This window comes from Engystomops pustulosus, chromosome 5 (assembly GCF_040894005.1).
Source record: "Engystomops pustulosus chromosome 5, aEngPut4.maternal, whole genome shotgun sequence".
NCBI classification, from domain to species: Eukaryota; Metazoa; Chordata; class Amphibia; order Anura; family Leptodactylidae; genus Engystomops; species Engystomops pustulosus.
Window position 1 is genome coordinate 26,470,979 of NC_092415.1, and position 15,100 is coordinate 26,486,078.

Here is a 15,100-nt window from a genome sequence, read left to right on the forward strand (position 1 = left end):
ATCCCTTAAATGTGTATGGTACCATTATCCTTGATGTTAGTTATTAGAGGGTGCCTGTCTTTTCAGTGTGTTTAAATAGGTCCCAACAACCCCCTATAACGCAAGTATATGACTGATGCAGCTCTATCCTCTAAATTAACTCCTCTGGGAAAGTTTTGCAACTTTTCTACTGTAGATAGACCTTATTATACTGAATTGTCTACTTTATTGTATGTCATGATGATTCATATAGATAAATCTTGTGAAAAGAGCGAGATTACGGGTCGAGTGCGCCAACCGTGCTCTGGAAGATGGGAAGAGATCCGCTTAATTAGGGAAAGGTACATCGCTGATTTAATTGAAGTCTGAATAAAACAATAAATTTTTGATATTGGCCCAAGGGCCTATTTCTGTAGTGGTATGATGTCACAGTATAAGTAATGGTGCGACCCGTAGAGTACAGAACAGAGACACTGCATCTGTGAAATGACTTTGTATCAGAGGCTACTTCCGCTGTCATAGTCTATAACTCTGCAAGTAGAAGATTCATTAATATGACATCCACAGGACATGTCAAATACCCAATAGGAGAAGGACCCAGAGGTTGGCCATGCACCGACTTTGAGAATGAAGTTCTATTGATCTCTATCTCACTCGTTACTGGAATGGAGCAGTGGTTATAAGTCAATGCAAGTCAATGGTTATTTTTGATGCTCCCATTGGCTCGAAAGGAGAATGAGCAGTCGCGAATGTTCATGGAGGTAGCAGAAAGTGTTTTGTTTCTCCACAGTGCAACCACAGGGGAAATAAAATATTACACACTGCTCATTGGTAATAGGGGACATTCCCACGGCCTTGTTCTCGCCCAGTCCAGATCCTGGGGGGAGCAGATGGCAGGGAGGAGGTAGGAGTGGTGATCGCTCTTTACCCCTCCTCCCTCCATAGGTAGACGAGCGTCAGACCAACTCGGTGGCAGTGCGTTGACACACTGCATGCTAACAGCATAGTCACCGGGAGCCATAGAGGTCTATGGTGGCCGTGATCTGGTTGCAAACCCTGCAGCCGTGTGTATGCACCCTAACTTGCATCAGCTAGGTTCCCATTCAAAATATGTGCCAGGTCCCTATCATAATATATTGTTTAAAGTACCAGGCTAATATAGGAAGATATAAGTTTAATGTATACAGTATCCCCTAGCCACAGCACAAGAGTAATAATCTGTTTATTGGGGTTCTAATTATTGGTGCCCGATCACTAGAATGGGGTCCACTTCTCACAAACTGATAGAGCGGCAGGTTTCTTGTGCGTCCTGATGATCCATTCTATACAATGGGCTTGTCGAAAATGACTTAGAGCGGCGCATGGTTATCTCCGGCACTGATGGAGTGCGTGCTGGACATAGAAACTGCAGGGCACAGCACTTAGCTAACACACTAGTATTGGAGCATGACCACTCCATCAATCAGTAAGAATGGAACCCCATTCTTGCAAGTGGGACCCACAAATTGTTAACCCCTTTGATGTTGAAAAAAAACATTTAAACTTGGGACTTGGAGCTAAATTGTCAATAGCAAACACTGGGGCACATTTATTTTATTAAGAACAGTGCAGTGCGTCCTATGTGCAGTGTCGTGTGTAGTGTGCAGGAGGCGCCAGATTCAGGATTTCTAGCACACGTTCTTAATGAATCGGCCCCCCCTGCACAGCTCCGACAGAGTGCACCACTTTTTTTGGTGCACCTTTATCATGGGGTGTGAGACACACTTCTGTTGGACTTAGGGGCGTTGTGGTGCTCATTCGGAACGTGCATTCAGTGCAGAGATTTGTGTCACATGAAGAATAGTGCAGCTGCAACACAAAAGGGTCACGTGGGACACATATGTGGAGCAGGCACTTTTTAAAGCCTTGCAGTGCTGGGGTCCTGGGTTCGAATCCCACCCAGGTCAACATCTGCAAAGAGTGTTTGTGTGGGTTTCCTCCGGGTACTCCGGTTTCCTCCCACACTTCAAAACATACTGTTAGGTTGTTTAGATTGTGAGCCCTATGGGGACAGGGACCAATTTGATATGCTTGTGCAGCGCTGCGTAATCTGTGTGCGCTATATAAATAAAGAATTCTTATTATTATCAAGCTTCTAGATCATGTTTCTTCCATTCTCCCCAAATTTTTGGGATCATCCAGAAAATCAACTTTGAGGCTAGATGTATGAAGTCAGGGAGGAGGAGAGTTTAACATTAAAGTCAACCTCTCCGTGCCTCTGAGCACCTCCTCCCATGTGATTGACATCATGCTCTGGACTTCAGGAGATCTGATATGATGTCCCTGAATGCAGGACCATAATTACTATGAAGGGGGCATTTTAAGACAGGGAGAGCTTAACTTCAGTGTTAAACTCTCCGCCTCCTTGACTTCATAAAACCAATTTACATCTCACTTCACAGTTGATTTTCTGGATGATGACACAACACTGGGCCATGAAAGAAACATCATCTAGAAGCTGCTCATCTGCTCTACAACATACGGCTAGTGGTTTAATAGGGCAATTTCTGATGACAGGTTCCCTTTAAATACCCATGCAAGCAGTGTGCAATGTCCGACAGAAAACTGGAGCACGGCCTTTAGTAAATGTGCCCCTATATGTATTGAAAAGATGTTAAAGCAATTCCCCCCCACCGTGTGACCCTAAAATATGATGATTACATAATAAACTAATCCCACATTTCACTGCAGATGACTAACCCAGCAAACAGTCCATTCCCCTGACCCCAATGTGATAATACTGCGGTCAGTAAACATATAATAGTGTAAAGCACAATCTACAACTCCAGATAACCTCTGCAGTATAAGCAGAGGGCCAGCTGGGCGCCATGTCCCATGCCAAGTTGTGTTTAGCCGAAATTATTAAGTAAACTCATTTTCACTTGAAATAACTTTTGATAACACACAGGAGGCAAATAAATAGTAATACGGTGTAGATTGAATACAAACTGGAGGAGGACGCAACGGGCTGCCAACTGCCTCAGACGCAAGCCGTCTTATCTACAGAGGTCGAGGCGATTCTTCATAAAGAGACAAGTGAGTTTTCCAATGATGTGAAATTACTTTTCAATGGTTTTCGATGTCATTCATAGCCTAGTGTTCTACCACAATCCGAAAATGCAACAAAAAGTCAATGGCCGCCATGTCCTGTGCCACAGTCTTGGTCCTACTATCCACATAACTAATCAACTCTGGTTTTGTTTTTAGTGTTTGTGTAGCACCACAAACCAGCAAACAAAGCCCCACTCACCTGTAGGCTATTGTCTGATTCTGCAGCCCACAAAACAGCAAAAATGGGCTTAAAGGAAATCTACCATTTGTTTTTATGCATTGGTAACCAAACATACCTTGAGAATGCTGTAGCTACACTGATGAAGAAATATATCTTGTTTAATCCCTGATCCAACAGATTACACGGCACTTCCTGAACTGTCCAGACAGGACTAATCAACCTGACCTGGATGACTTATACACAGCTGCTGGGGGATTGTACAGCGATTGATTACTGATGCCTGTCAGGGACATAACAGTGAATACAGCATTCTCAGGAGCAGTGCATAATTAGGGTAGGAGGAGAAGCGCAGGGGCAGCCCCATTAGCATAATTTTATAACAGTTTTTACAGCAGAACCACTTAGTTCAGGGATTAAACAAGATATGTTTCTGCATCAGTGTAGCTACAGCATTCTCAATGTATGTTTGGTTCATATTGCATAATTAAAAAAAAAATTTCTTTAAATACAGCCTAGCGGAAGTGTTGACCATGTTAAATTCCATACAGCGTTAGGTATTGTTCCTGGAGTTCTGTGTAACTTTTGTGTGTATTGTTAGCAGCAGCAGGACTGTGAAAATCCATTTATATTCAAGTACTGTAGCTGGACTTGATGTACCCTTGTGTGAGCTCTCACACCACAGCCTTTTCGCTCTGCTCTGAGTAAGAGCTGTAGCAGCTTCTGGTTAGATAATACAGCAGAAGGGAGGGGATAAGAAACTGTTTGAATGCAGAGATCTAAGAACACAGCATGGTGAGGACACTCCCCTAGTGCCTCAAGTCCAGCTATAATCCTGGAATATAAATATATATTTCATATATATAACAAATATATAACATATATTACAAATATATAACATATTTCAAAGTCTTGCTGCTACTAACAACACACACAAAGTTATGCTTACACATCTCTCAAAGAGACAATAACACTTTCTACAGAACCTTTAACAGTTTCTAAACTACAACTCCCATCTGGGGATCAATGATTTAAGCAAACAATCTGTCAGAAACATGTACGTATTAACTGGTTGCAGTTACCTGGGATGATCCTTCGGGTTTGTTTACTTCCTTAATAATTTCTCATACATTACAAAACTGAAAAGTGGACACTCACACTCAGAGGACACAACCGTCAGAGAGAAGCAAATTATTACACAATTATTATTTCCTGCATTCCACCTGGACGAGGTAAATAGAGGGAAATCTCTACTGATATGTCCGTTACAAAAATACCATAGTGCGTAATTCAAAGTTACCCAAGAACAAATCTATGCTCAAAACAATCTAATAGTACACATACAAAATGGAAAGAAATATTTCCAACATAACAGGAACTATAACATCATTAACCTCTGTACTGACTGTGGCTTTGTAGTGGTGACGTAAAATCTCCGGTATTGCTCAGCAGTTTAGCCTTGTAGTGGTGGAAATGGAGAAAAATCTCCAATAGTGCCAAGCAGTTTAGCCTTGTAGTGGTGGAAATATAGTAAAATCTTGATTATTGCTCAGCAGTTTAGCTTTGTTGTGGAGGAAATTGAGTAAAGTCCCTAGTATCGCTCAGCAGTTTAGCCTTGTAGTGGTGGAAATGGAGAAAAATCTCCAATAATGCTAAGTTGTTTAGCTTTGTAGTGGTGGAAATGTAATTATATCCCCAGTATTACACAGCAGTTTAGCTTTGTAGTGGTGGAAATGGAGTAAAATCAACTTTATTGCTAAGCAGTTTAGCCTTGTAGTGGTGGAAATTGAGTAAAAGCCCTAGTATTGCTCAGCAGTTTAGCTTTGTAATGGTGGAAATGGAGTAAAATCTCCATTATTGCTAAGCAGTTTAGCCTTGTAGTGGTGCAAATATAGTGAAATCTTCATTATTGCTCAGCAGTTTAGCTTTGTTGTGGAGGAAATTGAGTAAAGTCCCTAGTATCGCTCAGCAGTTTAGCCTTGTAGTGGTGGAAATGGAGAAAAATCTCCAATAATGCTAAGTTGTTTAGCTTTGTAGTGGTGGAAATGGAATTATATCCCCAGTATTACACAGCAGTTTAGCTTTGTAGTGGTGGAAATGGAGTAAAATCTCCTTTATTGCTAAGCAGTTTAGCCTTGTAGTGGTGGAAATTGAGTAAAAGCCCTAGTATTGCTCAGCAGTTTAGCCTTGTAGTGGTGGAAATTGAGTAAAAGCCCTAGTATTGCTCAACAGTTTAGCCTTGTAATGGTGGAAATTGAGTAAAATCTCTAGTATTGCTCAACAGTTTAGCTTTGTTTTGGTGGAAATGGAGTAAAATCTCTGGTATTGCTCAGCAGTTTAGCTTTGTTTTGGTGGAAATGGAGTAAAATCTCTGGTATTGCTCAGCAGTTTAGCCTTGAAGTGGTGGATTGGAGTTAAATCTCCAGTAATGCTCAGTAATTTGGCTTTATAGTGGTGGAAATGCAGTAAAATCTTCACAATTTCTCAGTAGTTTATATTTGTAGTGGTGAAAATGGAGTAAAATCTCCTGTATTCCTCTCATGCCAGCACAGACTGTGAGTGTTGAAGCTGCATTTTACTCCACAGTCTCCATTATTTGATGATATACTTTTGCAAATTTTTGTATTAAAAGATGATGATTATGATGATGACATAAGATATGTCTCATGCCTGTGGATCATAAATCTCAGCGTAGAGAACAAGGGAAATAATTTAGGATACTTATACTGCCATATATGAAGGGGTTGAACTTTATGTGAAATGGGCCTGTCGTAGGCTTATTTAGGTTGGGAGTTCCTGCTTAAGATGCTTTCTATAAAACTAAATTCCTTAATAGGGAATATGAAAAGGAGTTACTGAAAGAAAAGGTAGAGTCTTTAAAAAAAAAAAAAAAAATAATATGAGTTTTTCAGATTTAAAATTTCAGTGGAAAAAACCTCAAAGATCTCATTATATGTAATGTTAAGGGGTTAAAAATGTTTTAGGCTTTGTTGCCAGACAACTCAAACGAGCGTCCTTGTAAGGAATTATTCTGAAAAAGTAAGAAAAATAAGCTTTTACGAGAATCAATGCTAAGCAGCGTTACTTTATGTTTATCCCATAAACGTTCCTTTGACGTATGTCATCCAGTTTAATGGCTCGCAGCCCTGTATTTTATATAATCCCATCCCATTACTGCTGCGGTCAGAGCCATGCTTTGTAGTAGTTATATATACCAATAGGACATGAAACCATGACAGTAACTAATATATATCCCCCAAACATCAACCTTTTGGATAATAATATACAGGCAGTCCCCGGGTTACATACAAGATAGGGTCTGTAGGTTTGTTCTTAAGTTGAATTTGTATGTAAGTCGGAACTGTATATTTTATCATTGTAATCCCAGCCAGAACTTTTTTGGTCTCTGTGACAATTGGATTTTAAAAATGTTGGATTGTCATTAGAATCAGGATTAACCAATACAGACGCCTGTGATAACTGTTACTGCTGATCATTGTAGCCTGGGACTAAAGTACAATAAATTACCAATATCCAGTGGTCCGTTTGTAACTAGGGGTCGTATGTAAGTCGAGTGTTCTTAAGTAGGGGACCGCCTGTGATAATAACAATGATAATAACAATATTTATAAAGTGCCATCAAATTCCTTGTTAGTATTTGGTTAGCTATAGTGACGGGACTAATGCGACTGGGTCTGCCTTCGCGAGCCAGAAATACTAAACATCAGCACCCCCTTCCTTAAAAAAACTAGGGACATCAATGTAATACTACTTTTCACCAAAAATGGCTGTTGAGAGGAAATGCACCGTCCAGAAAGTTATTGAATGCTACGTCAGACTCATCTCAATCTGGTCTCAGTGACGGCTCTCCACCTCTCGAAGGGCAAGGGGTTTAACCAGGAGATTCAGGTATATTTCCGTACGTGGTAGATGGAAAGAGGGATGATGTCAAGCCATTTTGTCTAAAAATAAACCAAACAACTACAGTTCTGATGCCTCCTCTGTCAATCATTGGCTGCGGTGTGGACCCGTCAGTGCCCAATAATGGCTGAACACGCACTTTGTGTGCCAAGAGAAAACAGGAAGTAGAGATCAGCAGGGACACGGGCAGTATCGGAAACTTGAAGGCAGGAGATTATCTTTTCTATGGGAGGACCCTCCTTCTGGGCAGTTTTCAATATATTCAAACTACGACCATCGATCACATGGGCCATTTGCAGCGCAGTCAAATGATGAGAACACCCCATTAAAATGTGAATTAGGCAATTATCTCCGCTATGGATAAAGACTATAAATAAACCAAAGTCTATAGGCAGCTTCATTATCGACAACTATAAGATTTCATATAAGGTGCTGAAAAGAGGCTAAATCCCTTAAGGTGCAGAACAATGACTAGCACGTTTCTTTTCAGTCTTGAGTCCATTACAATAGCTTGGCATCTGGCTGGCAGATTGGATAAGCGCAAATAAGCCGGGAACTAAACAAAGGCCTAAAAAGGTTCAAATCTGTTCCGTCTAAAAGCTCTTTTACGCAGGTTACTTAATAGGATGTTTAATTCCTAAGAATAGCCATTCCCACCAATGGTTGTCCAAACAATCATTCTGTCCACCACTATCTCTCATCATCCTACTACCCCGTAAATATAGACAATTGATGTTTTTAAGGGGGGAAAGGAATAAATCTGCATCCAAACATGACTTGGAAAAGCTTATCTCCTCAAGAACAATAGGATTGAGTAAGCTGATATTTAACACTCGGATCCTAACCTCCACCAACATCTATAAAGGGCCCACACACATTACATTTTAGGCAAAAGGGTTGGTTTTGGTTTCTTAAGTTGAATTTGTATGTAAGTCGGAACTGTATATTTTATAATTGTAACCCCAGCCAGAATTTTTTTGGTCTCTGTGACAATTGGATTTTAAAAATGTTGGATTGTCATTAGAACCAGGAGTAATAACAAAGCTTCATTACAGACTCTTTTGATAACTGTTATAGCTGATTATTGTAGCCTAGGACTAAAGTATTGTAAATTGCCAAAATCCAGTGGTCCGTTTGTAACTAAGTCTGTAAGTCGGATGTTCTTAAGTAGGGGACCGCCTGTATTGACAAAAGGTCTTCATCTTTTCTCAGTGCATGCAAGTCCTAAAGCAACTTAGGGTGGCCGTACCCATCAATTTCGAGGAATCAGCTAACCATCTATTGTGTAAGGGAGTTACACAATAAGAAAGAAGGGCCAAGAACAATGGATTATACCTTGAGGACTACATGACTTTCAGAAGGTTAAATAACCATCACTGATGTCTGGCAATGGTTTATACCAATCTCTCAACCGGAAACGTTTGTACAAACAATCAAGTATACATGCATATGGTAGAGTAAGAAAATATATATTTTAGAACATCTTTGTATCTCACATATTACATAAAATCTGATCATGTAGCTGCTACACAGCTCACAACAAGCAAAAGTCTATCACAGCCTGGCTCCGTAGCTCCACAGAAATGAAGGATTCCATTCCACGTTTCCATTCTTTTCTAAACCAGGGACACAGATGTTTCTTTTAATTGCTATTGGACCCCCTCCTTATTTTGTATCCCTATATTGTATCTGCAGTGGATTAGGACAGAGCCTGATCCTCATGTACATGACCATCTAACAGCCCAAGGTCCAATGAACCCTTGGAACTTTCCTGTTATCTCAACATTTCATTGACCTCTACAGGACGTTTTTTGGAGCATGCCGGAAATCTGGAAAGGAAAACGTCAAAGAATGTCTCCTAATATTCTCAGTGTCTTAAGACCCGAGAGAGTTATTAGAGGGTTCTGGAAAATATCTGTATATTACAAAAAATATATTTAGAAACTATGGGGGTTGAGCAATAATGATAGTAGAATTTCTATGTCCCTGGTTGACTCGGAGGAAACCAAAGGCAGGTCAAGTCATTAGTGTAAACAATGCAAAGCAAAATCCTGGACATGATAAGAGCAGAGATAACCACAGGAAAGAGAGATTAGAGGTAATCAGAGAGGACAATTGGGTGAAAAGAGGTAATTGACATACAGTGGAGTGCAAGGTTTTGTACACAAGAAATGACACAATGGGTTCATGTGTGTCAATGAAGAAGACAATCACGATCCAAGACTGATTGTTTGGGTGATTTATTTCGTCTTGCCAATATTAATATCAATTTTCTACCCTAGATCATTATATATTGCCAAATATAAGAATCAATAGAATAATATAAGTGACAGACAGAGGCTGATGTCAACTTTGTCTCTTCATCTTTTTAAGATGTCATGGAGGACAATATTCTTCTACTGTAAATGTCAATTCGTTGAGGGCCAACTAAAAAGTGTAGTCTATGGCAGTTTAATGCTCAAACCAACTAAACCTTTAAGTTGTCCATACACATTGGGGCACATTAACTTACCCGGTCCTTTCGCGATCCCACGGTGCGTTGTCCGACAAAGATTCGGGTCTGCCGCGATTCACTAAGATTGTGCGTCCAATTTCCTGCATGTGTTGCTTCCGCGCTGAGTTCCCCTGGAGTCCACCTTATTCTTCCTGGTGCATGTGAGTGCTTGATCTTGCAACACAATTTAGTTTTTAAATTCCGCGGTTTGTCCAAATCCGTCGGTTGTCCGACGTCCACGTCCACGATTTCTGTCGCATGCAAGCCGGTGCCGATGTGCCACAATCCGATAGCGGGGCAATTCGGCACAAAAAGTAAATATTCGGAAAACCCAACAGAATCACGGTCCACGGAGCCCCATTAAGTATATGTTGGCTGAACTGACATTGGTAGGGCCATCGGGCCCTCTTATGAGTACGGATGTTCCCCATGGTAGAATGGGAGAAGTATTGAGGATGATGGATATCCACAACATAAAGGGTGATTGTTGCCTGGACATTTTTGAAGGCCACATCATTATAGCTTTTTCCATGCCCTTCCCTCTTGATTTCTCATCTTTGTAAATGATAAATGGATAATCCACACTCTTCACGGTCATTTGTTTTCCATTTATAGTCACTTGATGTCAGTTCTAGCACATAGACACACACATTAATGAGCGGCAATCATATCCTGAGCACTCTCTGCTCTGAACCTCAAGTGTCCATACTGTATAACCACTTTAATACTGATCTATCCCCAATTAGCGTCTAGCCGCAATAATGCTAAATCACCACTTGCATCGGTACGGAGACAATATGATTCTTGGCACGCCAAGCCTCCTTCCAGATTCAGATTACAAATCTCAGCATTCACTTACACAAACATGGAGATATCTGGTTCAGGGAACAGGTGTCCTACACAACCTGAAGCGAGAAATCATGAGAACCCGATCATAAACAAGGTGTTAAATTGTCTTCTGACTACACATATAAGGCTGTCTATTCCAAGGGATGATGTATCACTTATCACAGTCGTGAATTATATAAGCTCATTGAGAGCTCGCTCCTATAGAAGGAGGTACAGGTCCTGTGGATCAGAAATTAGGGGAAAGTTACTCCTTTAAGTTGGCACAGCACAGAATTACAGTACAGGCAGTCCCCGGGTTACATACAAGTTAGGGTCTGTAGGTTTGTTCTTAAGTTGAATTTGTATGTAAGTTGAAACTGTATATTTTATCATTGTAATCCCCAGCCAGAACTTTTTTGGTCTCTGTGACAACTGGATTTTAAAAATGTTGGGTTGTCATAAGAATCAATATTAACAGTAAATCTTCATTACAGACGCCTCTGATAACTGTTATAGCTGATTATTGTAGCCTGGGACTAAAGTACAATAAATGACCAATATCCAGAGGTCCGTTGGTAACTAGGGGTCGTATGTAAGTCGAGTGTTCTTAAGTAGGGGACCGCCTGTATATGGATCTTTTATCAAAATCCATAAATGTTCTCTTTAAGGAACCCTAATAATTTACTCTTATTCTTTGGCAAAAGGGTCCATGAATAGAAATGACGGTCTGTGGGGAAAATATAAAAAAAATATTATTTTTTCTCAATCTGAAGCTCAATCTTTTAAAAACTTAAATTCTCGTGTGTTCACCATCTACTAACTTCTCTAACTCTAGTATTTAGTGAGTTGCTCCAAGGAGGTACACCTAGGTAACATTTTCTTTCACCTTTTTTTAAATACTTGCATGCGTTTGTCACCAGCACCTCAAAAACATCTCCAGAATCTGCCCCATTCTCACAGTAGAAACATGAAAAATCCTCTTCTATTTTCTTGTCTTAACTATTTTAACCGGTCCATTGACTAAACTCTCCTTTCTATCCTCACGGATGTATATGCATTGTGCAATTCACAGCATTAGCTGTCCATCCATCCTAGTATATAAATAATGACTAACTACATAGCTTCACCTCCACATATCTCCATGCTCATCTCTTTCTATCACTCTATTCATCTTCCCTATTCTTCCAATAACCTCAAGCACCTCTCATTCCCATCTCTAAGTCTTCTCTCAAGATGCTCCAATTTTCTGGAATACTCTACCTTCAGGTAACCATCTCTTTAGGAATACCTATCACACCAGCTGGTGAAACTCTTCTACATCTACTTCTTCCTTAAGCTAACACGTCATTTACCTCCTACTGTTTTACAATATTCTACTGAACTTGATCGCTTTATTCAACAATAACTTTATTCTCAATGCACCTAAATGCATTTCATGTCTCTATATTCACAGATATCAGCTGGACACTAGATTTCAGTATAAAGTAGGTCCCTCACTTCTATTGTTTGATAAATTGATTTATTTGTTAGACTACATGCACATGAAGATTGATTTCGGCAGTGTACCTGCCATTGGTTAGCACATGGCCTTATGTATATCAGTGCACTTATACAAACAGTGGCACACACCAGGATTTGTGGCATTTCCTTGTTCGCAAGAAAACTGGGTCCGTACTGGGTCCCTTAAACTATAACATAGCATCCAGAGTACTAGTTTTCTCATATGAGTAAGATACTCCTTATGAGCACCCTATTTCTAAAAAGTTGCAACCATACTGCCTACACAATGCCCTGTAGAGAACAGATTATTTTTTAATGTTCCGTGTGCAATACTTCATGTTTCCTGCAGAGGCGCTGCAGGGGAATTATACACTTGGAGCCAGATTCACCCATAGATCTGAGCTATGTGCTAGGTATCAGTATAATTTCAAGCATAAACACAAATGTTAAAAGAGGACAAGTCCTCGAAGCGGTATTGTGCAATTTGACGATCCCATACAATAAATCATATGCAAATATTTTATTCAGAAACACAAACTGGATAAAATCTGCTTTATCTTTTGCCCTGTGTCATGCCTGAGAGGCTGATGTACAACGTGCCTGTGCTTGCTGTAAGGAGATGCAGCACATCAGAAGTCCTATGTTGATGCCTGCAGCAGTTTATAGCAGCAATGGGTGGACCCCTTATTGTAAATGACTACCCCTGGATGAAGGCCAATTGTATTTTTGAAGAAAGCTTCTTTACCTCCATTTACATAGTTAAGAAACTCTTATGTTATTGTGTTGTGTCTGTATTGTATCTGATCGGGCAGGGATGTTTTAACACCAGCGGCCTTCCAAAGTAACGTCCATTCAATGCGTCTGTCTGTCCGTCATTCATTCCTAGGCCAAGAACAATAGCTAATGAGGGCAGGAAAGGACAATCCTAATTAGAGATGAAAGACAAGGCTCAGGAGATTGAATGTCCCAACTTGCCTCCTGAGACATGAGTCTATTTGCCTGGGGCACAGAATCAGTAGGACAATCTTCTTGAACCTACTCAACGATGGATGACAGGGCAGTCCTCCATATAGATCCCTTATCAAGTAATAACATCTGAACAGAAAAATTACTGGAGATCAGTAGACGAGAACTGACAGAACATCCTGCCTAGTCCTATATAGCATGCTAGGCCAGAACTAGGCCACCTATAGTTCTCCAGATGTTGTTGAAGATGCCAAGACAAGATGTGCTAAGACATTTCAAGCCTCTCAATCTAATATTAAGTAAATTACTGGAGATCACTGGATGAGAACTGATGGGACAACTTATCTGTTACTATATGTCACGCTAGACCAGAACTAGGTCACCAAAAGTTCTCCAGATGTTGTGTAGATGCCAAGACAAGACGTGTTAAAAGAAGTATAGATTGCGAGACTACTGGAGATCAGTCGATGAGAACGGACAGAACATCTCATCTCTTTCTATATGCCATGCTGGACCAGAACTAGGACACCAAAAGTTCTCCAGATGTTGTGTAGACGCCAAAACTAGTTACGAAAATTTTAGAATGCGAGACTTGAGGTTAAGTAAATTACTTGAGATCAGTCGATGAGAACTAACAGAACATCTCATCACTTTCTATATTCCATCCTGGACCAGAACTAGGTCACTAGAAAAGTTCTCCAGATGTTGTGTAGATGCCAACACAAGACACGCTAAGAATGCCTCAAGGCCCACAATGGAATATTAAGTGACATATGGCACAATTATAGACGCTTCTGCATCTAGTGAATGACATGATGAGATGTTACACAAGTGATCCCAAATCTGTTTAGCATAGTGAATGCTTGGAAGCAACAATATCCAACAGAAAAGTCAATGCAAGAATAAACACAAATAATTCACCTCTTCATTTTATGTTGAATTTTACCCAAATGCAAGAACACAACAAGAACAATAAAAGTGCAACAACAACACAAAAACATTTGCTTAATGTACTTTTTTTAATAAAAAAAACAAAAATAAAATTGCAAACCAAACAATACAAGAGATTGGTCGCCCCCACCCATGCCTCAAAGGGTTAAGTAAAATACCGTCACCTATAACAACACATCACTATACCAAGGCCAAAAAAAAAAGTGGAAGTGGTCCCCGACATGGATCCCCCCCACCCGACGGACGGCACAGAATACGACAACTGTTTGTACAGCCAAAGAAAAGTCTTTTGTTACTTCCACACAAAAGCCAATCTCTCTCCCTCTCCCTTCCTGGGCCCTTTCCCAGCTCAGCGGCCTCCATGAAACTCTCCAGGTAAAAAAAAAAAAAAAGCAACAAAAAATAAAGTCCTGAAAACTTTTTTTTAAAGCGCCACAGACGCAGATGAGTTTGTGATGATGTGACTACAGCTGGAGGGGTCTGTAAGTGCAGCGATCATCCGATCAATCCACCCGCCAGAGAAAAGGCAGGAACGAGAAAAAACTTTCCCAGCTTCTCACTGCCACCAGATCCCAAACCAGTATGATCACTTACTTGTCCGTCTCTTGTGACATGTTTGATCCAATGAACTCTCCCTTTATGTTCTCCCTCGCTCCCTGGTGGAACTGGACTTTCAAGTCTGTGCAGGTAAAGGTGTGTGGAAGGGAAAGAGATGGCAGAACAAGTGCTACTGGTAATTCTTCTTTTTTTTTTTCCTCTCTACTTTCCACCCCTCCCCCTCCTCCTTTGACTTTTTTTTTTTTCTTTCATTCCCGGCCCAGCCAGAAAGGTGAGAGACAGGTAGACAGCTACGCCCCCAGGTGTCCCCTCCCCTGGTCTCCACCTCTTGTGGCACAGTCATGCAGGTCAGTGCAGTCCTACGTCCCTTCCCATGTACGCACCAGCAAGGGAAGGGGTTAAATCTGCGTTACCTGTGTACATCTAGGGAATTTTATAATTTTTTTGATAAGAGGTACTGCAGGAAGGTAAGGCGCCTGCATGATGTCTGCAGCCTTTGTACAGGTGGAAGGAGTGAAGAATGTGCATTGTTTATAATTAACCCATTATTGCACCCTTTATCGCCCGACTTCCGCAGCAGGTGCCCCAGGTGCAGAGGACTCCATTATGAATTCACAATTCTTAAAAATTGTCCA

At 40.6% G+C, this 15,100-nt stretch overlaps 1 protein-coding gene across 2 annotated transcripts in view; it reads right to left on the minus strand.

Annotated features, from left to right (window-relative positions):
* The window catches only part of GRHL2 (grainyhead like transcription factor 2), a 52,887-nt gene extending 38,232 nt beyond the window's left edge, over positions 1-14,655 (minus strand). For both annotated transcript variants that reach the window (XM_072151414.1, XM_072151415.1), the window contains exon 1: positions 14,502-14,655. In XM_072151414.1, the coding sequence (XP_072007515.1) occupies positions 14,502-14,521 (20 nt within the window). In that variant the 5' untranslated portion in view covers positions 14,522-14,655. The remainder of the gene's footprint in view (positions 1-14,501) is intronic.
* Between the last annotated feature and the right edge of the window lie 445 nt (positions 14,656-15,100).